The 27,719-nt window shown below is 36.4% G+C and overlaps 2 protein-coding genes across 4 annotated transcripts; one reads left to right on the top strand and one right to left on the bottom strand.

Annotated features, from left to right (window-relative positions):
* Nucleotides 1-37: 37 nt before the first annotated feature.
* Nucleotides 38-16,699, bottom strand: LOC105054124 (shaggy-related protein kinase epsilon). The gene is made up of 13 exons (XM_010935561.2): nucleotides 16,318-16,699; nucleotides 12,855-13,109; nucleotides 12,665-12,757; nucleotides 12,065-12,124; nucleotides 11,680-11,952; nucleotides 11,484-11,558; nucleotides 9,974-10,030; nucleotides 9,760-9,900; nucleotides 6,233-6,283; nucleotides 6,042-6,137; nucleotides 5,885-5,968; nucleotides 556-658; nucleotides 38-480 (listed from the first exon to the last, which is right to left on the bottom strand). Exons 1-13 carry the CDS (start codon nucleotides 16,375-16,377, stop codon nucleotides 419-421), a joined length of 1,410 nt encoding a protein of 469 aa, XP_010933863.1. The 5' UTR covers nucleotides 16,378-16,699; the 3' UTR covers nucleotides 38-418.
* A 6,160-nt stretch (nucleotides 16,700-22,859) lies between these two features.
* On the top strand, nucleotides 22,860-27,317 carry LOC105054125 (uncharacterized). Of its 3 annotated transcripts, none has more exons than XM_010935563.3 (4): nucleotides 22,860-23,150; nucleotides 26,425-26,670; nucleotides 26,868-26,994; nucleotides 27,080-27,317. In XM_010935563.3, exons 2-4 carry the CDS (start codon nucleotides 26,477-26,479, stop codon nucleotides 27,161-27,163), a joined length of 405 nt encoding a protein of 134 aa, XP_010933865.1. In that variant the 5' UTR covers nucleotides 22,860-23,150; nucleotides 26,425-26,476; the 3' UTR covers nucleotides 27,164-27,317. The 3 variants fall into 3 exon arrangements, with proteins under 3 accessions (XP_010933865.1, XP_010933864.1, XP_010933866.1); XM_010935562.3 differs by having other exon boundaries at nucleotides 26,420-26,670; XM_010935564.3 differs by lacking the exon at nucleotides 22,860-23,150 and having other exon boundaries at nucleotides 26,396-26,670.
* Nucleotides 27,318-27,719: the final 402 nt, after the last annotated feature.

Raw genomic sequence — 27,719 nt, 5'->3', positions numbered from 1 at the left:
CCACATTTAGAAACCAAGACAGAAACAGCACAGAATCTAGTTCTCAGAAAAAACATTTGAAAATCTTCACCGATACATTTACATAAAATTTCAACAAATCAGCAGTGTTGCAACATTATGTCCGGGGCTACAGAAGCTGGCACGTGAGCTACCTGCCTCATAGAGACTACACTTAAATATAGACGGACAAAAGCCAGATCATCGCATGCCTATCTATGTGCACGAAAGTCATCTTAAGATCTGCCTTGGTGCAAAGATTTGACTGTTTATGAATATCCCCCTCCCTAACCCTTCCTCTCTTCTGATAAAATCAGAAACTGATCGGGCACTTCTGGGCTCCATGCTTGATATATCATGGAACATTTGGATGCTGTCCAGAAGATTTAACACCAGAACACTTGGATGCTGTTTCATGCATTTATTTCTTTACATGCTCGGGAATGAGGCGCTGAATGAGTTCGGGAGAAGCATCTTTAAGCTCTGCAAGACACAAGAATGAACTTGGAACATTTTGTGAGATAATGATCAAGGAAAAATGGTTGTAAAATATTTTACCTTGCGGTGCGAAGTTAAATAAAGGGGGGAGGGGGCGTCCATTTGGCAGACGGGTGTTGGGGTCCCTCAACTCATCAAAGAATGGATGGGCACAGGCCTCTAACTGCAGAGGATTCATACATAAAAACTAGTATCAAATATATCATTTTTTTAAGCTTTTAATTTGAGAAGCAGCCATTGTGTTACCGATGTTTTTATACAAATTCAACAGCCCGTCCCACAGCAAATAATGGTATAATAAATACAATACACCAGGCATAAACAACTTAATAAAAAAAAATGCAAATTGAGCTTGAATCAAGAATGGTTTTAGCCTCAATATCTTTTACAGACAGTAAATTTCAAACTAAGCCGGTTACAATTTCAAAAAAATCTGAAATCAGATGAAAAAGTAGAGACAGTCATTCACTGTATGCAGCTAAAATACATGCAGTAAGCCACTTCAAATATGCAGACAGGAAGTAATATCGTCTGGCGAGTGTGGGTTCAAAAGTCAAATGCCTAGAAATAGTGAGTCCTATCTGCACATGAATTTGCTTCATTTACCTTTTCTTTTTATGTTTCTATTGGTAACTCAAAGCATCAATCCCAAAGCATGCAAGCGCATATACACAGGGGTGGAGAGAGAAGAGGGCGAGAGGAGGGGGATTCTATAGCAGGGCCTTCCAAGAAAGACTGGTCACCAAGGCAGAATGAGAAAAATAACACCCTTCTTTCCTCTCTCCTCCATGCATCCATCATCTCCTTCCCTTCTCTCCATCGCCTGCTCCCCTCTTTCCCCTCTCCTCCATGCATCCATTCCCCTAACTTCCTCTTCCCTTTCTAATCTCCTGCTCTATCTCATTTCCCTCTTTCACACCAATGCTGTGGTCTCTCCACGAAAGGTGCTGGCATTCGATGATGTGATCCCATGAGCCAGCGACTTCAACAGCACTGCCCAAAGCCAGCGACTCCCACATTGGCCTTCAGCTTGTGCAGCAAGATTAAGTATATCACTGTTTACAACAAATGTTGCAGAGGCCTCAGGTGCCTAGCCCAAGCGGTATAATTCGTCACTAGTCCAAGTGGTATAATTTGCACACAATGGAGCCTGACACACCCTTGAGAGCCCATAAGATAATCAGTATCTGAATGGCCAGATGCCCCTTGGAGTTGGTAGACCTGCAGTTATCCAAAGCAAGCCGTGCATAACTATTGTCACCCTCATGGTTGAACTCGATTCTGATGATTTCCAGTGGTTCTTGAAGCATAAGAGATTCAGAAAGGTTAACTGTTTAAAAAGATGATTTGGTGGCTGTAAAATACAACTGCTGTATCAGGTGAAGAATTTTGATGCATTAAGTTGAAGAGAGCCTTGTTTAAGCTTGCAATTCAATGTTTTGCAGTTATAGAGAACCATCATGAACATAGTGATCAGATATTGTATTAATCATCTCCACGCTATACTGCAAATTATCTACTCTAGACCTCTGCACATGAAGGTTGTAAGCCTCCAAGCAGAATACCTTTTTAGTAAAAACTCAGGAGCATGTAGCTTTTGCTGGAACAAAAACAACATAAGTACATTGACTAAATGTACGATGATGCGGACAGGAGAACTGGGGAGGGGAAGGCCAGCAGCTCTGCAGTGTTGCCACTGAGGCACTGCTCACAGGTTCATATTCGTTTTGTGGATCCTGTAAATGGGAGAGAGAACACAACCATGGCATGAAGAATGAGGATAAATGGAGAAAGGGAGGAGGGAGGAACGGAAGCGGAGAAAGGTTGAAATAAGGAGGAAAAAAAAGGTGAATAAGGCTGGGGCGGACAAGGTGACCTACCCTTTATCCTCTGTGTCCTAACCTCTTTTTTTTTTGTTATATGACTAGCTAATAGGCCATGTAACTAAGACATTAAAACAAACAGTTATCTGAACTTGGTTAATTAAGGAATAATGTAGGATGAACTGGAATAAACCCCAATTGTCTCACTTTATTCCACCAAACAACAATTTAAGCTCCAAAATACAGTTGGTGTAAGAAAGGGGGATTTCAAAAAACCTTTTTGCTTACTTAATCCATGCAACCTCGATAAAAGTATTCCAGAAAGATGGAAGAATATATTTAGTCCACTGAAGCCTCAAATTTGCATAAGTTATTCCACTAAACTCAAATGAAAGATTGAAAGTATCCCCAAACCAACCAAGGCCTTAATAAACTAAAACCGAAAAAAAAAAATCTTTTATATAGGTTTAATCAAGGTTCGCCGTCTTGGTACCAGACGCCATACCGGTGAAATCCACTGTAGTGTCGATATGCGGTATGGTACAGTACGTCTGTGTCGGTACATGGTGATTCGGTGTATCAGTATATATCCGATACAGTACAGTATGAGGTGTACCAGACAAGTCGGCCCGGTACGGAATTCTATGGGTTTAATAATTACTTTTGTGTAATTTTCAGTTGATATAAGAGGAATCCAAGTAGATATTTTAGCTAAAAATTTAATGATTGTCACGAATTAGAGTTCAATGTTTTATCATGTTTGCTTGGGCCAAACAAAGGCAGCTTAACATTATATTTTATTACTTTTCTCCCATAATTTCCTTTGAAGTACAATACAAATATGGAAAAACAAGGATCCTGCATGTTGGATACATCGTATCATTGAATTTCTTAAAAATATCGATTGGCCTAAAACCATTATCCTTGAACAATACTAGAACAACTACTTGTATATGGCATTATTGAATCCAAGGATGGATTTTTTAATGAATCTAAACCATTTTATGCTTTTCAACAATAGAAAGGGAAACAAATTAGAGTTTCACGTAACCAAGCTACATCTCTCAGGCTTGAAGCATGTAAATACATGGATACAGTTTTTTATTGGATTTAAGTAACATTTGTCCAAAAAATCTTAAAAATTCAATTGGAGGATTCTTTTGTGATAACATCAATGGAGATATATAATAAGGTTAATCCATTTAATAAGTTTAATGAATTTGATGGGCATTATCAATAGTATTGAACTTTTTAAATGAATGATTGGTGCATCAGATTTGTCCAAATTAAATCAAGAAAATATATGTATTCCATCTTATATGATTTATAAAATATAAAAGACACAAAATAGAGCAAAAATACCAAGATTGTTCTTTTATAAAATATTTGAAAGTGCTTTTCAAATCATTTTCCGGATCTTATTCTATTTATATTTTTGATATGATAAATGTGTTATGATAAGATCGAGAAGATTTTTCTAGGGTTTATTTTACAACCTACAAAGCACTTGCCTAGCAACATGCCAAGCTTGCGAACAAAAACAAACATTCTTTTGAATGAACTATATAAATTAGATCATAGACATTTCAACAATCACAATCTGTAATTTTGTTCAATCAGGCATGGTCCACCATACTGACCCATATACTTTGTACTCAAAGATTGTATTATACTTGTATAGTACCCATACAATATCGAGGTTTGGTACAATTTTTTTTTTCCTTTTTAGAGGCCAACCCAAACCATAGCAGGTGGAATCAACTGATTCTCCCAATTTTCATGTGGTACAGACCCATGCTGCCAATTTAGGCAGTACCACGACCAGGCATGGGAAAAGCATCTCCCGACCCAATGTCAATATGAGAGCTATATCACACCATACTAAGCATATAATACCATAGCAATAAGGTACTGGTACGATAGTGGTACAATGAACCTTGGTCAGAAAAGGGATCTTATCATATGATTGCACCTTACTAACTTGTCCTTGCATTTGTTTGCTTCACCACCCAATAAACCAAAAGGTTTTCACGAGCATGATCTGTTCACCAAATCACTTAACAAAATTTTGATTGGCAAGAATGCTCCCAAATTCACAAGTTAGCCCCCTAATATATTTTAACTTAACCATCTCCATGAGCAAGGGAATTTGGAGGGTGGATTTTAAGGTTAAATTGCATTAAGTGGCATCACATGCCTATGGGCTTGAGCCTACCATGTCTCTTTCCTGAGGTTGCCTTATCAGTCCTAAGGGGTTGGAGAACTAAATGGACAAATAGGATGAAAACAAAAGGACAGAGCTAAAGTTTGTCGTATCAGTGCATACTGCATCCATCTTACCGGGTATACCATACCATATCAGTACCAAAGCAAGACTCAAGATCGGGGCATATATTGAGTCTCAGTACACCAAACCAACCCAGAAATCAGGCATACCAACAATGTACTAGCATGGGACTGATACAAGGTCCAATACCAAGACAGCAAACCTTGGATAAAAAATATTGCCAAAAATTGTCTTAAGACAGTGATTTCCTACTAGCGCCTTATTTATATGCAGATGGTTTCTTGGAGTAGCTGCCCTTGAATTCAATGACCAACTCTTCCAAATAAACTCTAAATGTGCACTGCTCAGCAGAACGAAACAATTTTAATTCCAATCACAAGGAAAAAAGAAAAAAAAGTACATGCTAGGAAGGAAATTCTAAGCAGAAGGCTCTCTAGAGTGAACATTCTAAGAAACTTATGATTCCTTGAGGTTGTGAATGAAGTGCCTATATGTTTTCTTTTCTTTTTTCTATTTGATAGAACTAGATGTTCATATGCCAACTAGGTGCACCTTTGAATGGACACATCACTTGCCAAAAAGTTGCTGTCTCCTGAATTGTCACATCCATCGACAAAAATTTTGTCTTTCCCACCAAACAGTCAACAACTACCACTTTCAAGCGATCATAACCCTTGCTGATTCTCAAAAATCCCTTTAAACGTTTATGTCTACATAGTAGCCATTAATCATAACTCTTCGTATGGATATTATGCCATATATCGCTGGTTGGTAAGATATTCATACAGAAATTTATGATTGAGTTATTTATCTTTTCAATCACACAAAACTATAGAAACTATTCTACATGAAATGTTCAAATATACTAATTGGAAAATATAGTCATAATTTTAATATATTTACTATTAATAAGACATGTCAGGACATGATATCCTCATAGGGTTTTTCGACAATACCAAGATTGTTTTTATTGGAAAAGAAGGGACTATATATTCTTAAACACTGACTGAAAGAAATCATCCACAAAAATGGACAAGGAACAAGTTACAATTTAACTACAAGCCACTTTAAGTGTAACCTACAGCCAAGCAGCATCATATATGATAGCATACAATGAATTTAAAGAAGATGAATGTGATATGCCCGGTTTCAAATTTGCACATCTACAAAAGATTACCATTCATCTTTTTATAATTTTAAAATAATCAAATAAAAACATAAAAAGAAAATATTGCCATCAAAGAGTTGGTAAATCACCAACTAGTGAAAGATATCTTACAGCTGTGCAACGCAAGTTTGGTGAGTATTGGAGAAACCTTGATACAAGATCAACTGCCTCAGGAGGCATTCTCTTGTGGAAAAGCTGCAAACCAAAAGCATGACAAGTTAATCATCTAAATTTGATGCATGAGTTCTAATGCAATGCACTTACTGACCTTGTGCCAGGGATGGGCTTTAATCTGAGGAAATTTGAACTCAGTGTAATTTGGATTCATGCATTTAATCTCTTCTCTTGTAGGAGTACCTAATATCTTGCATAACAACAACAATCAGTTGGGTATGAGTTCAACTGATGAATAAAACCTGAATTGCACAAAGATACAGAAAGTAGTCCTGGAAATAAGACCTTAATGATTTCCACCAGCTGATCAACACCACTCTCTCCAGGAAATAGAGGCTGCATTATATTCATTTGTTAAGCAATAAGAGTAATTAAAGAAATGTTCATATCAAAAAATAACCTATCAAAGACCAAATACCTACATAAAAGACAAACAAAATTGACTAATTATAATAGCATGGTAACAAAACTGAGTAATATATAGTCCATAGATCCACAATTTACATCATGCTAAATAAGGATAAGTGGATAACAGCCTAGAAAAGGATATTTGTTCTTTGACCTACGCTGCTTATTCTTTTTTTTTTTTTTGATTAAAATACTTCTGGTTCTTTCACCTATATGGTTTTAGAGTAAGGTTGACAATACCTAGAGGACATGACATAATGGCAATTGTACACAAGAATATGAGAAAAGATGCAAGACCCAATAAGAGAACTGAATGATCCTAGAAGAACATGTAGCGAAAACGAAGTGCTCAAACAAGGAGAAACTAGCATTCAAAACAACCAACCATCCTATATACTCCAGATTTTACCTCCACAAGACATTTCATTTATGCAATAGAAGAATTCAGATCTTTACATATTAAATACCACTCACATACCATGTCCAATTCATGACCAGGCTTAAGAGAGCTCACAAAAATGGTTCAAATTAGTCAAATGTTGGGGTTTAGAAATGCATAACTAGAAGTATTAGTGAGAGAATGCTCCGTGATTGAAAAGTGGTGCATTTATGAACTCAATTTTTGTTCACTGGTAAATGCATACCAAATGGAGCTTTAGCCTATTAATTTCAGAGTCTTCCACTCACGGAGAAGGATTGATGTTCCAGTCCCATGATGTGTATTCTTGAATTTTTATGAATGGAGGACCTTGTAAAAACAAGGAAGCAGTAGAGCTTGAGATGTGGGCCAAAGATTTGCCTTAGGGTAAGCAAGTGATTGAGGAAAAATGAAGCTCGAGATGGAATTTTACATGCAAAATCAAGGAAGCAATGGAGCTTCTAAAAAAGAGTTAAAATAGGATAGTTATCTATATCCAATAAGTCTGTTATTTTAATATGAATATATCAGGTTGTCGATGGACAGATGGCATTGAACCCCCCCATACTTGGTGCTTAATCTTCGGTGCCAGGAGGGTTTGGGGGTTTGATTATCTTTGCTTGAAGCTCGACTGGGTCTGTCCCCTGCCAAAACAAAAGGCACTAAAGGATGACTGCATATGATTATCCCTTTTGTCATGGTTTCCTTTTCTTTTGACAAGGAATGATTATGGTTTTTCTCAAGTTATTCAATCTCCCATGCTTCTGGGTTGAAAAAAGCAACTTCATAAACCATACCAGAAAATAGATACATGGTGCCACATCATTAAAAGACATTCTAGAAAAGATTTTCGAAACAAATGGAAGCACCTTCATTGAATCCACATAAGAGAATCTACCCACTTGAAAAGAGAAAAAATATGGATGCAGAATCAAGTTTGCATCATATTTTTTACAATACAAATTGCCGTTTGGGTAATAAAAAAAAAATAGTTTAACTATCTGAGTCTAGTATGAGCCCTACTTCTCAGAAATGGTATTTAAGGTTTCCTAAAGAGCCAAGAAAGCTGAACAAGGCAAAGGTTATCATAAGGGTGGACCACCCTGATATATAACAATGAGATTAAAATGTATAAATGTGTGTGTTTCAAACTAACTTAGACTAATGGCCTCCATGATTTATTTAGATTAAAATGGTTTTCTTATATCTCTTCCTATTTCTCTGCCTTCAGTCTTCCACTTCAAATCAATGGGCGTCATTCTAGCAGCTCCAGCTCTACCACTAATCTGTACACGATAAGGGCACTGAACCTCTAGCATGGACTTTTAATTTATGCCTATTTCATGGAGAACTAGTGTTTGTATCTTAAAAAAATGGGAGAAAAGGACAGCATCTAATTACATAGAACAAAACATACAGCATAGATAAGCTGCATTACACACACACACACACATGTATATACATATACATATGCATATACATATACATATGTATATATACATATGTATGTATCTCTGTGTGTGTGTGTGTGAGAAAGCGGCATTTTATAACCTCAAAAAATATTCCCTCTATTAAAGTATGTTAGGATAATGATTATCATTAAAACTTTAATGCAAGCAAAGGGAAAAAAGGTTTAATGTATGTTTCAGGTGAAGAAGATGGAAGGGAACACAAATCTTGATAATGATTATCATTAAAACTTAGAGAGAAAGCCAGCACAATAATGCAAGCAAAGGGAAAAAAGGTTTAATGTATATTTCAGGTGAAGAAGATGGAAGGGAACACAAATCAAGATTATGACCTCTGACTTTTCCAATCCTAAAACCCACATGTAAATAGTAAAGATGATGACAAATGTGCTGTAACCTGCCATCTTTTAATTTATTAGCCTTGTCTCAAGGGGAAAAAGGGAGGAGAGGAAATTAAAGGTTAAAGAAAGGTGTTAGCATCCTTTTGGTGCTCCACATCTCCCAACCTCTTCAACCAAAAGCTTTGTCAAAAATCAGGAGATTCCTGAGATAAGATCTCAACATTAGCAACAGTAAGTACAAATGTATGGCAAAATGCAAATTTTGCTCTAAGTAACTAAAAGGTTTGACTCTAAAATACTTAATCACACATCACCGCTCACTTCCCATAAATTGTTGTTAAACTACTAACATGTTCAAGATGTATTTGAACCTCAAGGTGCATTATCTATACATATAGTATGCTACATATATATGCAATCAAGGCTTTAAATATCATGGGACAGGATCGTCCTGCTTTTCCCATGCAATGGAACACCCCACATCCCAACACTCGGGATTGTGGATGTCTCGTCTTGTCCTGATCCAATTCCCAACTCATCCTATCTCGGCATTTGGGATAGTGGGATGCCCCGCTATCCCGCAAGTATTAAAAACCTTGCATTTAATCATGGGTGTTAGTTAAGAACCTACACATGCACAATGACATCGTGTTCACAAAACTTGAAATGCTTAGCAGTGTCAGAACAATGAGCCATCCAATATTCCCACCACATGTAGGTGGCACACTAAGTAGAAGATTTTGATTAGCAAGGTGTTGTCATGCCAAGATTTTAGACAATATAGTACTTTACCAGAAAAAATGACTCTTTAATTTGAATATAGTTACTTTGAATTCTTGTACATAAAGGAAAAGGTAATAAGCCTTTTCGCACTTAAGATATTATTCAATGTAGTGTCTGATAGATATAATTCCTAGGTTCCTTGTTCTATTTTCATTAATTTAAATCATCAGCAAAGCTAAATACACCCTGAAATCACATAAATTAAGCACATGTGCACAAGCTCTACAAAGTTACAATTAAGTAAAATTACATTCTTCAATCATCACAACACAAAGAAAAGAATATTTCTCTAACTTGTGGCACACAACATCCAAATTAAGAAGAAAACCAGCTGAAACATCTCAAGAAAGAAAATTAATAAAGTATGTTTAGCTTAAATACCATAATGTCTACCTGCCCTATAAGAAGCTCAGCTAAAATACAACCAACAGACCACATATCAATAGCGGTGCTGTATTCCATAGCCCCAAAGATGAGTTCTGGAGCCCTATAGTACCGTGAGCAGATGTAAGATATATTTGGCTCTCCTGGAACCTGCAATTGGGTCATCAGATGTCAGAGCTAAGAAATACACATAGCATAAGCATATACAGATTACATGATGTACCAGTTTCTTAGCACTGCCAAAATCACAAAGCTTTACTTGATGAGTGTGGGGATTGACCTGCAACATGAATCAAATCATCAAATAAAGTTCAATTAGAGAATACAATTCAATATAAAATTTTTGTATATTAAATCCATGATCATTAAGAATGCTAGGTCCTGCAATAATTGTAAGATTCAATGACTTCTAAGGTCCAAGAAAGGCATTAAGATAAAATAACTATTAATGAACAAAAAGATTCTGGAACCATAAAAAATAAAAGACAAATAAGAACCCATGATGAACAATCAGAATAAGAGGTAAAATTAAAGAAGCATTGGGGGGTAATAAGAATCTTAACTTAATCTTGCAACCCTTCATTCATCCATAAAAGTATCAGACGTATGGCCGACCAAAGTTTAGCCAATGCCACCTTATGGAAACTGAGGACACATTCTTTGTATGGCGTAATTTTAGTGCAGCACACTTGCATTTTTTGTAGATAAGATGGCATACATGACTGTTTGTACACATAGGTTATAATGTGCATAAGTTATGAAATTGGTGGAAAGCTATACCATGCTATACCGATCTCAGCATTAGTACTGTGTACATGATACACCCACCCCCTTTTTTATAAAATTCACAAATAAAAAGGTTTAAGTGGTTATTAGAAATGCATGCAATGTGTCTTCTTGAAGAAGAATATATAATCGTCTATACATTATAAGGGATCAAGGTTCGCAATCTTAGTACTGGCCTCTATATTGGTACCACATTGGTATAGTGTTGGCATGCCCAACACAGGGGTCGCTTCTGCATCTGACACTCAATACACCCTTGCACCTCATATCAGTCCAATACCAGTACGGTATGGTATGCCTAGTATGGGGTTGTATGCTTTGGTACTGCAAACGGAAGTGATACATTAGATAGTACACCTTCCAAAAAATGTAAAATTATAAAATAAGTTTCTCAGAGAAGATACAAAACCTACATATGACAATATAGAATGGTTTTCATGTTCCTCTAGATGTCGTCAACAAATCATGGCAAGATTCCAAAACCCTTCTCTGGTTACCTATATTTTATATTTCATAATGAGATATTACCAATCTTAGTAGAATATAACAAAGTGACTGACATGGAAATGACTCTAACCACCAAAAGCGCCTATCATGGCAAAATTGACATTAAACTTGCTTCTCTTGATCCGCTCAGCAGTTGTTAACCCTCAATCAGTAATGGAACAATAGGAGGCAGTTGTTAGCCAAAAACTTAAACATCGTTTGATGGAAGTCTAGCTATAATTCTTTCAACCTTGGTTCTGAGTCAACAATCAAGGAGAACATGTTTGAAATCTCTAACCACAAACTTTAGATATCAAGACTTCTCAAATTTACATTCAGAATATTGTTAATGTCATATCTATGCAGCATTAACATCACAATTCAAATGCATCCTTGCATAACAGATGCTGAAATACAATATCAACTTTTAAGCATGCTAATAACATGAGACAATCTCTTACCAACAGATTTTGTGGCTTAATGTCACGATGACAGACTCCTACAACATGATGGATGTAAGAAAGAGCACGGCAGATCTAGAAAAGACAAACATCAAAACATTAATTCAGAAAAAACAATTTTGAACAAATACAGAATGCAAAATGATTCTGCAGTAAACAACAATTGACAAAATATAAATATGGCAGCACCATTCACCTGGTACGTATATAATTGAACATATATGAGAGGCATATGTTGGTTCATCCGGCTATAGTACTTGCAAATGCGATAGACAGTCTCAGAGACATACTCAAGTACAAGGTTGAGGTAGAGCTCATCTTTTTCGGTGGTTGAAAAGAAATAGTGCTTTAGCTGAACTACATTTGGATGGTCAAGTAAATGCATAATTTGGAGTTCTCTATTCTTATATCTCTTATCTTGCAGCACCTTCTTGATAGCAACTGTTTCTCCTGATTCCACACACTTAGCCTGTGCCAGATGTAGAACAACATACCATGATTGTAGGAAAATAAATATCAAGAATTGCATGGTATAAAACTAAGACATGATGCCAAAAAAAAAAAAAAATTAATGCTATTACCTGAAAGACTACACCAAATGAACCAGTGCCAACCACATGTTCTGCCATATATGAGATTGTCTGACATGCAATTGGCAAAAAATTACCAATAGCTCAGCAAGATTACAAGTGAACAGTAAAAAATCATCAGCTAGATTTAATAATCTAAAGAGGTTTAGGAGGACTCATGTAGAAGATGGTTTGGAGTCCACTGCACTGGTGATATTCTAATTATGATGAAAATTTAGGTACAGGTCAGAACCCACAGATACCAAGCTAATGGATATAATTAGTCAATGCACAATGAATTCAAATCAAATTCGATTCCCAAACTTGCAGAAATGAAAATGAACCATGGAGATCATGTAAATTTTTTTTGAGGACCATTAGAGAAGCAATTTTGAAATACAGCCATCTGGAAAAAAAAAAAAACTCAGAGCACTTACAAACACAGGCCATGTATCTAGCTGATGCATTGATGATATCAGCCACTAAAATTGAACAAAATATTTCCGACCACCAGGCCTATGAGCTGAGAAAGCTATGGCATTAAGGTGAATAAAGAAAGCTGCTGATCAGTAATACAAGAGCAACAAATTTATGTTCAGGAGATCATATCACCTGTTTAGGCTCGCCATTTCGACCACCTATTGTTGTTGCAATTATCTGACCCGTCTCAGTTCCATTTCCATTCACCATTGTCCCTTCTGTTTCCTGTAAGAGACACTCTCAACAATTAAGAAATATAATAACAGAAATAAGCTTCAGATGACACAAGTACTTTCTGAAATAAGGGCAAATGAAAATATACCTTCTCATTGTGGCCTTCAACTTTATCATCTCTGATTGTCATTACATGCATTTCATTTGGAAGCTGATCAACAGCAGCATGTCCAGTTCTAGCAGAAGAATCCCCATTGGACATGTTTGCATCCAAATGTAAATGAGTTGAAGTTGTATTCTTATCTACACTAATAGCTTTATCTGCAACCAAATGTGGTCCTGTAAAAACTTCCCCTGCTCCATCTTGATCAAACTTTGGTCGTTTGGTGCCAGGATCTCCACCCTTATGTGAAGGTGAGAAAGTTTCAGGGCATCATATCAGGATGAAAATTGAAAAAAAAGAAAAAGACAAATCAAGAAGATATACAATTGTAATAAGTCACATTCCATGCTTATCATGAAGCAAGCTTTTTTTCTTCATGGATTAAATGCCAAGCAAACAACCCCATATGAATACTAGATAATAAAGGAATTTATCTATATTATTAACTTCACCAGAATGTGCATTTTGGCTTTTCAGCTTCCATATTAGAAAGTTACAAAAATTTCATTCAAGTTTGATTCAGTAAATTCACTTGTGAAGATATCCCCGTGTACTTCCTTTGACCTTCCTCACCTAAGGTTGCTCTTTTTATTGGGAACATGTGCAAAAATAAGTCTAACAATTCATCTACAAAAGATCAGCTTCCACAATTATTAGTGATCCTAACAAGGAACCTAATAAGGATCATCAGATGGATGAAAAGATCTCCAGTTATGATAGCCATGATAAATTCTAAAATTTATGATCGATAAAGGCCCTTTTTATGCTGTTGAAGTCTCAGATACTCTCCACTTCGACTTAACCAAACATTTGTTCTGTTTATTACAAAAATATGCATACAATTTTTTTATGGGTAACAACAATATGTTTTTTCCTCCACATAAACATGGCCTATCGAGTGACTTAAGTTGATGACGATAAGCCATGAAGACATGATGGATCTTCTACCATGTTAAATGTAGTGCTTCCAGCTGAGACTAGTGAAGACAAAAAAATTAGCTCAATTTGTTTCAAGCAGTAGTTAATTTGATGAAGATCATACAGGCTCTTTTTACTGAGCTGTAAGGTTTAGTCTCTAAGTTTTATGCCTTTGCTGATAAGCCTGAAGGATGAAATTTTTATAAAGCATATGATGCAAACCAAGTAGCACAAGCCATGGTCAAATGTGAATAAGCAACCAGGAGTGTAGTTAGTCTTATGTTATCAACCATTCAAACAATCATCATCATCGAAACCTTTTTGCATCAAAAATGCTGTTAGCCACAGAGTATAATTGAGTATAGTTCACAACTGCCTATAAACTCGACGTTAACCGTCCACAAACTGTTAGTGAATCCCTGCCCAAAGCATATTTATGAAAGAGAAGAGCCTGCCATGAAATCTATACAGCAAACATTAGGGTTTTGGGGATCTACCTCACTTGTCACAGTCTAAACTCATATAACCAACAAGCAACCCACCAAAATTCCCTTGGAAAGAGTCCAAAGGGAAGGGGAAAGATTGAAAAAATACTTGATCAGATAATGTCTTTATCAGGTTAATGGAAATAATACATCCATTACATAAATAGTGCTTTCTCAAGTACAAGTCAGAACTCTATCACACTCCTATCAGCATCCTGAATGATTCTAGGACTGAATAAGAACAAGGTTCGAAATTTTAGGTCAAACCTAAAGCATCAAAACAGACTTGTTGATTTGAGTCATATGCAACTCATATGCTTGGAACTATATGAATTTGAAAATAAAGATTTTTGAGTGTTTTAAGTTACTATTAGAACAAGTGAATAGAGAAAGACATAGACTCAACTAGACTTGTGGGTGTTTTCGCTTTGCATTGCAGTGGTTTTTATATTACTTGAATGAACTTGGGACACTGGGTAAATAACTCAACACCTTAGTTATTGGAAGTGCATTAGGTGCAGGTACATGGAAGTGGGTCTCTTAAAAAAGATTAGTAAGAAAACACTTATAAAGCATGCACAAGGACCAGCTTCCAAGGAGTTTTGCCAGTAGATGAACCATCATAAAATGAAGATTCCAGATACTAAGCTCCACACTGCCTTGTAGTTGAAGGGCCCACAATTCTCTGCCCTCAGTTCCTCTTCCCTCCCCATTCATGTTCTCGTTCTTTTATCCATTTATTTGGAGATATTTTTCTATTATTTGACAGCCATCATAGATAATCCAAATGACAGGCTATAAGCACCATACAACTAGTTCCAAGAAATGTTAGTGAATACGCATAATTTAATTTACCTTAGCATCTTTAACTCATTACATGCTGGTTCATAGTTTGCAACTTATATTTCATGATTTGAAATCTAAAACACTGATTTCTTTTGTTTCATTTTAGCCCATGCCAAATTTCTGATCCCATCCCGTCAGTCAGCTATTCAATGAGTAGTGCATAATATGTCATATGCATGAAAAATCTAATTTTATTTGAGATGTTAAACATGCTTGAATGGGCTAAGAAAGTCGTTGGCTGGTAAGCTATACCTATTCAATCCATACATAGGCACTGACTCTCAGTTAGTGGATGCATGCTTGGATTCAGTATGATAGACTATTTCTTTCAATTTCAATTAGAAATAATAGTGAGCACAGTCACACAGAATCCAAGACGACAACTACCAAGTCTTGATAAGAAAAGAACAAGGGCATGAGATAAACACAAAATAAAATAACAAAACTGATATGATTAAAGAAATCAGAAACCACAAGTTTCCAAGTTAGGAATGGATAAGACCAAGGTGTTGGGAGGCATGTTTTCCAAAGCCCAAAGGATCTATCGTCTTCCTCTTTGCCAGTTAAGCCAGCAATTGTGGGGCCTTTGGGTCAAAAGAAGATGGAGAAGAAACAGGAAGGGCTAAGTGTCTGTTTGGTGGAAACAAAAACTGTCTGAAAGTTTATCCAAGAAGTGACAAACATGGAAAGTTTATTGCCACATCTCTGGAAATCTTTTTGTTTCATGGAAAAATCCTTCTTTTTTTGCCTTTCCCGTTGTTTTTCTTGCAACCAAAGCAAACAACGATAGGAGGGAAGTAAGACCTAGAAATATCCCTACAGAAACATTAAAATAAATTTTTAAAAATATATACATAGAGAGAGAGAGAGAGAGACCTAAAAGAAAACATCAACAATCTGCCAGCATTGGCCATATCTTATTTTTCGACTGACGGAAACATCGAAATCAATTTAAAAAACCTCTAGATTTATAACAACATCAGGTCAACCAGTACTCAAAATTAGGTTAAAAAAATAATCGTACACATGAAACACACACATCCCAAATATCACAAAATCAAATGAAACCCCGTCAGACTAGTCGATTCCCAATTACTAACGCCGCCTCCTTCCACAAAATCCCGCTCAAACAAAAACCAAAACAAATGGGGAGGAAAAAAAAAAGAAAAAACAAACAGGAGAGCAAGCAGTGAACTCACGGGATCCGAAATCGACGACCTCCCGGACGCAATGCTCTTCAGCCGCCGCATCATCTGCATAGTTCCCCCCCCTCCAACACCCTAACTCTCTCTCTCCCTCCCTCCCTCCCTCTCCCCCCTCCTCTCTCTCTCTCTCTCTCCCTCCCTTTCTCCCTCTCTCTCTCCCCCCACACCGGCACTCCTAAAAGAGAAGCCCTCTCTCCCTGCAACAGAGAGCACCGCCAAGAAGGAAAAGAAGCCAAAGGAGGGGAGAGGAAGAGAAGAGAGAAAACAAGAGACGATGGCTTCTTCCCCCCTCTCTCTCCCCTCTATTACACAAAACCAAACAAAAAGAAAACGACCAGATTTTGGACTCCCACCTCTCTTCCTTTCCCTTTTTTTTTTTTTCCCCCTTCCTCTCCCTTTTTTCTGCCTCGTTTTTTTTCTTTATTTTTTTTAGGGGAGAAATATATCCGGGTTATTGTCTTAGTTTTGATCCGCTTTTGTCTATAATTAAGCGCGCGTAAGAAACGGTCGAGCGAGCTGGGAAATTAGAGATACTAAAACTGGCAATTAATTTTAGGCACCGGCTGAAATAGTTTTAGTTTGTAAGGTGCCCTTAATGGCACTATTCCTCTACCGACCAAACAAGCTGCGGGCCATCAATTAGTAGTATTCTATTGTCCTTTTCTTGTGCTAACAATGTCATGGTAGCATATGTTTGACGGGAATGACAAAACACAAGCTTAAACTATCAATATCGTGTATTTAGAATTGAGATCGTTACATAGGGCCCCTTCATCAGTGGATGATGCTCAGCATTTATTTAGTTTTATATAGCAGACTTTTTTTTGAATGGATATTCCTCTACAATATGTGATGCCAGAATTAATTAAACGATCTTAGACACTGTGAAAACATATTCGCCGACAGATTTTTGGAATGCAGAATAATGCATGCAAGGATTAGAGAATGCTGTTTTTTTTCACAAAAGAGAAGTGATTTAGGTTAGATCTTGTACTGCTGTTATTGCTTCTAATCATGACAAAAGAGAATTATTAATAATGAATGTTGGGATAATTCAATCAACCTTCGATTCTGACTCTAAATTGACTTCATAAATACAGTATGCCGACTCATAATCAGTTGACTGACCGACAGTCGGCTATTCTCAGCAATCAATGGACAACCACGACAATTCAGTTAATATCTGATCGATGACTATCGGCATATCAGAGTTACCAACCGATGCTCATTTAGACCTCCACGACTACCGACATATAGTCGGCTTATCTTCTCACGATCGTATAATACCGAAAAATATGGAATCCACATGTCTAACTATTATAAACGGTTATCAACTATGTATCACGATCATTGATGGGCATAAACAGTCCATTAACTCTATAATCATGGTCCAATAATTGAAAAAATTGCTCTTTAGTGCCATAAAAAGCGAGACCACATGCTCGACAGTTACATCTGAATCACCTATAAAAGGGAGATAAATGAATAGCATAGGTAAAATACTTCTGAGTTGAAACTTTGCTATTCAAATTTTTTATCTGCTGTTCACTACTCTCCTACCTGACGTGTCAATCTGTTGCGGCCAATCTCCTGTTGCGTCCGTCACTTTTTGGGCCCAAAAGAGAGTCATCGATCAGATTCTCCGACCGACTATTTCGAGAAGATGAAATCTTCTTACTTATCGTTGAAAATGGAAACCTTAGAAGAAGAAAAATTCAAAAAGAAGGAAAACCCCAAGAGAAGGAAAGAAAACTCAACTTGGAGCCAAAGGTGATGTGAGGAACAAAACTTGAAAGCACCTAACACTGGGGCAGCAGAACCTTCTCTTGCAGAGGAAAGTGACAAATGCAAAAGTAAAATTCAGATGAAAGTGACTTATATATGTATGACCCCTTAACGATCTGGATAAAATCAGTTAAATCAAGATCTCTTCAAATGTCGACACGTGACGACATCAAGATCGACCATTGATCGGATGGTTCGATGCACCTGCTCCCAGATCACGCCACCTCACCATTATCCGCACGAACAGTTCAGAGCCAATGATGTTTGGACACGTGGTCAAGATCTACTTAGATTGTTCGAATTTTCTAGACGTCGAATTATCTTTCCAAAATGACATCCTAATAATGATCTCGCGGATATCAAAACAACAAAATAGCTGGAGACCTCTCATATTTTAAAAATCATTAATGTTAGTGGCCAAATCAAGGCTCGAAGCAGCACGTGATATGACAACTTTCTTTGTCCAACATGACAGACCACGTGGCAATATACACATCAAGCCATCTTGGACTTGGAAGTGGGGGTAACTGTTGGGACAAGTCAACCAACCTCCGATTTCGACTCTAGATCGGCTTCATAAACATAGTATACCGTCTTACAATCAATTGATCGACCGACAGTCGGCTATTCTCAGCCATCAACGGACAATCATGATAATTCAGTTAATATCCGATCGATGACCATCGACATATCGGAGTTACCGATCGATGCTCATTTGAATCTCTACGACTACCGACATATTATCGGCTTATCTTCCCACGATCGCATAATGTCGGAATGTATGGAACCCACATGTCTAACCATTACAAACGACTATCAACTATGTGTCACGATCATTAATAGGCATAAATTGTCCATTAACTCCATGATTTTGGCCCAATAATTAGGATAATTGTCCTTTAGTGCCATAAAAAGTGGGTCTACGTACTTGAAAGTTACATCTGAAAGGAAAGTAAATGAACAGTATTGATAAGATACTTCTGGACTAAGACTCTGCTATTCAAAATTTTTATCTACTGTTTACCACTTCCTATTGACTTAAGCATCGAAGGGTCTCCATCGGATATAATTCTGATCAGTGAGGATTTCTTTTGCAGATGCTCTTCTCCGGTGATGGGTGTAATAGGAGATTAGCCGCAACAGTGAGGGATAATATTAGAGAAGCAAATTCTTCAATCATTTACATTTCTAATGTTGATAAGATTAATTTTATATGATAGTTATGATTTATTCACCTATGGTAAAGACTAATTTTACTAAGCTCACATGTGTTTTTACGTATAGCATTTAATTCCTTTGAGTTCTGATCCATTATTCATATATATAATGATAGAACATAAATTTATCTAAAAATAAAAATTTAAGATTTATTTTTACTTAATTTTGTATTCTTTCTCTCCTCAAAATTTTGAATTAAAACTTATTTTGCCGAATCCAAATCTTTTCTTCAAATCTAAATATCCTTTAGTCCCTTAATACGAAAAAACAAATCTTGACATCTTTTGTAAAAAATTTATAGTTTCTAAAATCTTCCAATAAACCAATCAATATAAATCTCCACCACCGCAAAAATAAGATTAAATTGATAAATATACAAACATTTTTTTGAGATATCAGCTGGAATGATATAATCATAGTGTCATTTTTTTTAAATTTTTTTTTTACTTCCTTTTATAGATTTCTAATTATCAAGTTTGAAAATCAACATCTACACAGAATTGCTGATCTTGTTTTTATGAAATCAGATTGTGATATCTTGGTCATAAAATATTTATCAAACAATCCGTTTCTTTTCATACTCTCCCACCTTCTGGAACGTTCTAGATAAATCAAGTCTCATCATCCTTGTCTTGTCGCCCACTGAGATGACCAATACCACCAACAAAATTACATGTGACGGGACAACACTCATCCATCAAATAATCCTCTTCCACCAAAAATATGAGTTGGGAGACAACCATCCAATGAACAAGTGCTTCTCATAATTCCGACGGAAAAAAAGAAAGAAGAAAACCTTCTCTCTTTACCGTGGTCCTGCGCTCCTCTCCAAACTTCTCCTCCCTTTTTTCTTTTTTTTTTTTTTTTGTGATGATAATGGGGAGCTAAAAAATGCCACCCAGTGCTCCACTCTAAACTTGGTTCATCATTCTTACATGCAGGGCATTTGGGCGGTAGGTGACAGAGTGGTGGAATCTGGAAATCGCATTCATGACATTGTACAGAAATAAACACACAAGGCATAATTTGGCCACCTATGGCATGAATTTTAGGAAATTATTAAGAACTTAACCCATGGTTTCCATCAGTATATAACACACGAAAACAAACCAGAAAATCATATATAATTTTTCTGTAAACTATCCTCCCAAACTCATTATCAATTTCAGAAAAGTTTTCTCCATTGACGAACAACTTGCTTTTTTCTAGAAGTTACAGCAGATCATATGTACATCCCTTTTTTGGCTCCCAAACACAAAATAAAACATTTACACAGAGACAATTCAAAGACTGTTTTTCCCTACCTTTTGTCTACAGGATTCATTAACTTCATGACAACTTAACTTGCATTTCGTCTTCAACTGTAGCAAATATTTTACTTATCCTGCGCATACAAAAGAAATAGTGACTATTTTTGTTATCAGATCACTAGTGGTGCCAGGGGGTTAAAATATATCTGTTTTCTTATTGGAGCACGTCTGCTATGATGATAAATTGGGGGACGTGATTCATTTCCTCCTTACTTCCTCTAGAAAAAAAGGAATAAATGCTACCACAAAGCAAAGAAGATATAAGATAATGATATCACACTTGAACAGCCAACGGTTGAGCTCCGTTTGTTTGCCGAGGAAATGAAAGAAAGAAAAAATAAACAGCGAAATAGAAAAAAGGATTAAAAGTTTTCTCATGTCTGATTGAGCTAAGAAAACTGCAGGAATAGCCATGAAAATGATCAGAAAATAGTTAAAAATCACCTCTCCTTCATTGCTTTTTCCTAAAAATGCCAACTTTTGTAGAAGAAAAAAAATTTTATCTCCTGGAGACAATTTTCATACATAATTTTCCCCCACTTTTCTCTCCCTACATTTTCTTCTGGATGCTAAACAGTAGGAAGAAGATTCGATAGTGCCTAGCATACTTTCTTCTCTTTCACTTTCTCAGCACCAAACGTAGCCTTCACCTACTCTTTGTTGTCCATGCATAATATTTTTAATCCAACGCTCTTTAATTACATGTACTATTTGCAGTTTGCACGAATGTATGTCTTTCTGACAATTATCTTAGTATAAATCCACGTAACTTCTATTCATTTGAAGTCCTAGTTTGCTCCAAAACGTTCTCTTTAGGTTTCATAACCAATTCTTCACTGAATAAAACAGAAAATACATTGAAACAAATCAAATGAACAGCTTTAGATTACGATCGTTTTAATCATTCGTAACCAGTCGCTAGTCCAACAATAGGCACCATATGCCCTCATGGTGGTGAAGCAGCACGGCAGAAAGGGCTTTGTAACAGAGGACCCTAAAGGATAATAGGCATTGGAATTAAGTGGTGGTATTCGTCTTAGTAGCAAAAGATAGAGCGGACCAGATTTCTAACAAATGAAAACATTACAAAACAAAATAAATAGACAGAGAGTTTGAATATAGAATATGTATTTTTACCAAGAAAATATCAAATATGTAAGATGACTAGTCAACGTGTTTGGTGATAACGCAAAGAAACATTTATAAATAAAACTCTCCGGCCATTTGGTGGGATGGCTAAAGTCAGATAAGGACAACAATGGTCAACTGAAAATGAGGCCTGCATACCCACCAAACTTGAGCCTTCCAAAATCCTTGCTGCTGGCTACATTATCAGTGCTTGTAATGTTTTAGGTTACCATGGATATATTTTTATATGAATCATAAAGTATATTTCTTGTTAAATTTTGTCAAGATAGTCTAAAAAATTCCTGAAAAACTCAAGCAAGAGATCGTCTTCGTGTTTGTGTACCTATTCATATTAATGTTCGCATCGGCGAGCCGTGTAGTTAAGTACACCCGCAGGTCAAACCAAATCAATGGTAAGACGGGGAAATGAGAACCTGTTCTTTTTCTGTATGTGTAGAAATAACTTCGCATAAAGTCTCAGAACTCGTTATTCAAGAACTCAGTCATAATATAAGCATCTCAAAACCATCAGATTATGGATATTGTATGGCAAATAAAAAAAAAAAAATCTATACATAAACAATCATTAAAAAAAATTATAATCTTTTTTATGTTGTGAAAAAGGAAATTATAATCAGGAGCCGGGCTGCATCCATAGCATCCGCGTTCTCCCGCAAGCACAGAGACGGTAACGAGTTATACAAGCTTGACATAAAAGGGACGGGGTTGTATCCTTCGCGCGAAAGAAGGATTCGCTTCCTTCGCGCGAATTCACCGTTGGATCGCGAAATGGTTGCTTTGATAGTTGTGTAGATGATGACCGGAAAGATTCCGATTGCTTTGACAGCCGTGCGGACCGCGATCCGACGGGCGATGTCGCGAAGGTGAATGATTCTTTCGCGCGAAAAATGCCACCCGAACCCGATATAAAATCGGCAAATAGTTACCGTCTTCACTCTGGCGGAAGAAAGGGAGCCGTCGATTGCTTGGGTTCTAACCGGACGCGGCCCGAAACTTGCCGCGACCTGCCCGACAGCCCGACCCGATGACCCGCCGTTTAATGGTCGGCCCGGCTTCGGGTCCATCACGATCCGATCCGATCCTCTTACATTTCGACTTTTTAGGGTTTTGAGAGGAGAATTCTCCTTCTCCCTCAACACCCCCGCCACCCCCGCGGGCCCGTACTCTCGGTTCCTCCCCACGCCTTCGCCTCACACTCTTCCGGCAGCCTCCGTCTATCGCCGACAATCACCTCGTCCGACAACCTTCTCCAGTGCCGTCACCACTCCTTTCCGGCTACTACCGGCTTTGAGGCTCCGCTAAACATATGAGGACCTCCTCCCGCTTAGTCGAGCAAGGGAAGGATTTGAAGTACAGAAAGAGAAGGTACTCGACCCATTCTCTCTATTCCCTCTTCTTCCTTCTCACAATGCCTCGTGATTATGCGATTAGAATGGTTATATGGCAAGGTTTAGTCAGGGTGGTGGTTTTATTCATCTGCGATCAAAATGATCTGAAGTTTCTTTCTTTCGTTAATTGGAGAACGATGCTGGATTTTTCACAATGCATTTTGATATAGGTCAAATTTGCGAAAGGAAATCTATACTTCGAATAAATTGCAAGGATTGCAGTTTCTTACGATGGTGCCATTTTATGAATGCATGCATTAGTAGCATAATGAAGATATACTCAGCAGACTAAACTTATGCATGAAAAATGGACTGCTTGGATGTTAATCAGATCCGGTAATCCGTGCAGAAAATCTATGTGGTGTCCTTATAATAACGAAAAGAGCTAATTTATAATATTGATACACTTACTAAAAAGAGATGGCAAATTATGTAAAGGAAATTTGATTACACATACATGACGTCAAGACTTGATTACAAGGATGTAGCAATCAAAGACTACGTAAATATTTCATCATTGGACACAGGTACATCAAGTGATTATAAGGTAGAACAAAAATTCTAGGGCTGCAAGCTAGACAGTAGTTGAAGGTTAAGGGAATGAAAAGTCAGCTTTTATAAAGGATTCAAAAGATAACAAAAGTAGTCTAGGGGAGCCCATAAGAGGAAAGAAGTTATAAAAATTACTTTCAGAAGAATACCAACTAATCTTCAGTTCAAAACATCTCGCACTAAATTCAGTCCTTGAGAAAGAACATAACATATACGGGAAAAAGAGCAGATTCAAGTAAATGTAGAAGGAAAAATAACACACCTTTTGACTCATTTCCATTTCATGATTGTGTCCAAGCTAGCTACATGAATTTGAGCTCTTAGACACATCAAGGAAAACTCAATCTTTGAAAGATTTTGCTCAATCTTTAAAATAGCAAACACCACATTGGTGCTGTTGCTTGCTGGTTCTAGGTCTTCTCAGAAAGGCAAATGTATCCCTCTTAATTTGAAGAGGACTTGGAGACTGATGGAGGGGATTTTAGTCATAGAAATTTTAGAGTAGCATTTTTAAATTTGCCACAGCTGCAGGCAATTCATTGTCATTACCATGGTTGTGTATTATATCTGGGTCCCATGTTCCAAACCAATTGGCAAAACATTGATATAATGCATTTGTGGAACGTGTAGCTCGCTTCCTTCCTAAATCCAAGGATGGCAAAACCAGATGGGAATAGGATTGGGGAACCAATTAGATCAACAGAAGAGGAGTGAGGGAAGAAGAAGAAAACGAATCTTCTCTCTACTTATTGTGAGACTGAGTGCTTTAGTTTCTTTTGACTTTTATTAATTGGACCCTTGCATCCAACCCCAAAAAATCCATGTTGGATATGTATTTGAGTCGGATATGTATCAGATACTTGGATACTTACAAAGTTCTTTGGTTGCTATTTTTAGAGATTGGCAGGTAGTTGGACTCTTTCAGCAGCGAGTTTGATCCTTCATATTGATATTAGGAGGAAGTATTTGTTCCTTTTAGAGATTGGTCAAGGACGTAGGTATGGAAATAACTTTGCAAAATGTTATTTTCTTATATTGGTTGAGAAGCTTGAATAGGATATTTGTATATTGAAAGCCTTAAAAAACAATTTCTTTTTAATGTTTAAACAAACAATAACAAAGGTGTAAATTTATAATTCAACTAAATTTATATCTTATCCTACATATCCCTATATCTTTCTTATTCTCTATCGTTGAGTCAAACACTTGGATACATTTCCAAATCTGATTTTCATATTCGTGTCCATGCAACATTGCATGTAACTTATTTTCCCTTCTATCTTGTATGCTTTTTTCTGAGAAGTTGAAATTAAATTTTCTTGGTTGAGTCTTTTTGATTCAGTTTCATTACCGGAAAGTGAAAGAAAAGATGGTTTATTATGGAAGAATATTCTTTTTCATAATTTGGAATTTTTTTAAAAAAAAAATCCAGGAAGAGAAAATCAAAGAGAAAAATAGGGCCAAAATTTTCTCTAAAAAGCTTAAATTTTGTGTTCTTTAAAAGGTGGTGATTTTGAGAGAAAATGAAATGTAGGCAAGTGGTTTATGATAACTTAATCATATTTTAACCACTTCCTCAATAACTCTATTTGCAGTTTTTGTAGGTTCACTAAACATGAGAAAATACTCTATTTTTTCCTTTTTGTTTCTTTTATTTTCTTTTCTCCTGCTGATTTATCTTTCTTTTCTTTCATCTTAATGGCAACCAAACAGCACCCTAATGTTGTTGATTTTTTAGGCATTCTTGTTGTTGACTTAACCACTTGAAAAATGTGATCAGTGGATCAATTTCTAAGAACTATCTATAGACTGCTTCTACATGTTTCAGATTTCGTTGACTGACTGAACTTGTATGGAGTGAGGTTCTATGTGTACTTGATGATTTATAATGTTTAGTTCTTGGATCGAAGCTTATTCATCTAAGTTCTCATATTCAGCACATTGTTAATATGTAACTGTTCCAAGTTCTGATGTAGAAGGTGGAGCATTGATGTTAGGTCGAGTGCCAGTCATGAAAAAAGCATGTCAGACTATGAAATGAATGATAATATTTTGGAAAATACGGATTCATGACACCAACCTTGAATGGTTGGGGCAGAGATTGATGGCTAAGTTGCTAGTTAAATAATAATAACTCCAAAAAAAAAAAAAAAATCAACTAACTTGAATTTAGTGGTTTAATTATAGCACTTGACATCATTTGAAAAAGGGGAAAAAAGAAGGGATTACCATCTGCTTGCTCAACGCACAACCACAAAATATTACCATGGACAAGATTGAGTTCTGATTGACTCAGGAATTTCAAACATGAGTCCATCGACATTTCTATGGAGACCATATCTTTTGGAAACATAACAATATTTGCAAAAGAACATAATAGTATTTGAGATAAATGCTAATTTTTGTATTGAATTTGCTTGATTGTTGTCAGTTTTCTTTTATGTTTAGCAATCTCAAAACTGCAAATAGAAGCAAAAGGAAACTACAAAAAGATAGCAGCATTACTAAATGCATGGTCTGCAGCAATTTAATTAGCTCGCTCACTACTGGTAGTTTCGGGGAATTTATGAGCTTTCAATATGAAAAATCTACTGACTGTTCGTTATTGAGTAATCCATCTTGAAATGGTCTTTTACTTTTCTTTTTCCTTCTTTCTAACTGTTTTGATAGTCAGTTACTGTTTGGCAATGTCAGTATAGTTTCATGAATTCAGAATAGTTTCCTGAATTATATTCAAACTATTTTCGGCTGATGGTGATGACAACTGAAACGAAGATAAATTCAACTCAGAAGATTGATCCAGAGGCTCCTTCATCTAAGATTTTGAATAAAGCTGCTGAATTTAAACGATACAGCAGGAAATATCCCTTCCTTCGATATGGCCTTCCACTCATTTCTCTCACAGTATTAGGATCAGTTGGCCTTTCTCATCTCATTCAAGGAAGGCAAGTATAAAACTTTTATCTGTTGTTTTTACTGCCATGCAACTTTCAGTTTATCTCTCTCCACATCTGTTATTGCTATTGTCAAGTACCTGGTTTTGTTTGGGGATCTGTGGAAAAGATGGTTGTCCTTTTAATATATAATTCTATCAAATGGATTGCATGTGTTGTTACAATACATTGTTGGCTTAATAATACAGTAAAGAAGTGACAAAAGAAAAGGATGATCTAGAGTGGGAGATCATTGAAACAACAAAAGCACTTACGAAAACTGGGCCCAAGGATGGCTATAAGCCAAAAAAAATTTCTCTAGAAGAGGAGCTGAAGGTAGTTCTCTCAGCCAGTAAACTATTTCCTAACGCAGATGCTTCTTCATCCCATTTACTCCGAACGGTCCTTCTTATGTTTGCAGGCTTTACAGCAGAAGGTTGACATCAACAACTATGAGTACAAGAGGATTCCCAGACCTAATGAAGGACAATCAAGCAAAAATTAACTAATACTTGTTCTAGCCTTCTTATAATGTTTAATATTTTTTTTTAGCATATACTAAGTTCTTGCTGTGATATGACATGATTGTTTCTTTTTGAGTTCAACATTGTTAATTGAAAATGATCCAATAAAATGGAATAGTTTCCCTGTTCAAAACATCTTAAGAAGTTAATAATTACTTGGAATTTTGGACAAAAACTCAAGGATGGACAGAATTCTTTGTAATGTTGTATTTGTCTTCTTGGGTAGATTCTCTTTGTGCCTATTGATATTTTACTGCTTTGGTCGATTCTCAATATATGAGTCTTACATTTGGGCAATGTATTAACCCTTAGTTTAAGAGGGACATCCAAGCATTATAGTTTAAATTGGATACATTTTATATATATCGTGTACAAATAAACGCGGTGACAAATCATGCTAGGGTTGGCAAAAATTGACTTGACCTGAGGGAGATGGTAGTTAAATCTTTTGACCTGGACTTTAAACAAGTTGAATATGGGTTGGAGCTTTTGACCAACCTTGGGTCACAAGAGTAGAATTCTATTTGGATCATAACA

The sequence above is a fragment of the Elaeis guineensis genome, chromosome 11 (assembly GCF_000442705.2).
Source record: "Elaeis guineensis isolate ETL-2024a chromosome 11, EG11, whole genome shotgun sequence".
In the NCBI taxonomy this organism is placed as follows: Eukaryota; Viridiplantae; Streptophyta; class Magnoliopsida; order Arecales; family Arecaceae; genus Elaeis; species Elaeis guineensis.
This window is presented reverse-complemented; position numbering and strand designations above follow the sequence as displayed.

Excerpts from the sequence above, each read along its gene's own strand:
- LOC105054124 (XM_010935561.2), bottom strand. The coding sequence starts at position 16,377 with ATGCAGATGATGCGGCGGCTGAAGAGCATTGCGTCCGGGAGGTCGTCG. Across the intron at positions 13,110-16,317 it reads GGTCGTCGATTTCGGATCCC|GGTGGAGATCCTGGCACCAA; the intron begins GTGAGTTCACTG and ends CCTTCACATAAG. Across the intron at positions 9,901-9,973 it reads TTGGCAGTGCTAAGAAACTG|GTTCCAGGAGAGCCAAATAT; the intron begins GTACATCATGTA and ends ACCCAATTGCAG.
- LOC105054125 (XM_010935563.3), top strand. The coding sequence starts at position 26,477 with ATGGTGATGACAACTGAAACGAAGATAAATTCAACTCAGAAGATTGAT. Across the intron at positions 26,671-26,867 it reads TCTCATCTCATTCAAGGAAG|TAAAGAAGTGACAAAAGAAA; the intron begins GCAAGTATAAAA and ends TTAATAATACAG. Across the intron at positions 26,995-27,079 it reads CTCTAGAAGAGGAGCTGAAG|GCTTTACAGCAGAAGGTTGA; the intron begins GTAGTTCTCTCA and ends TTATGTTTGCAG.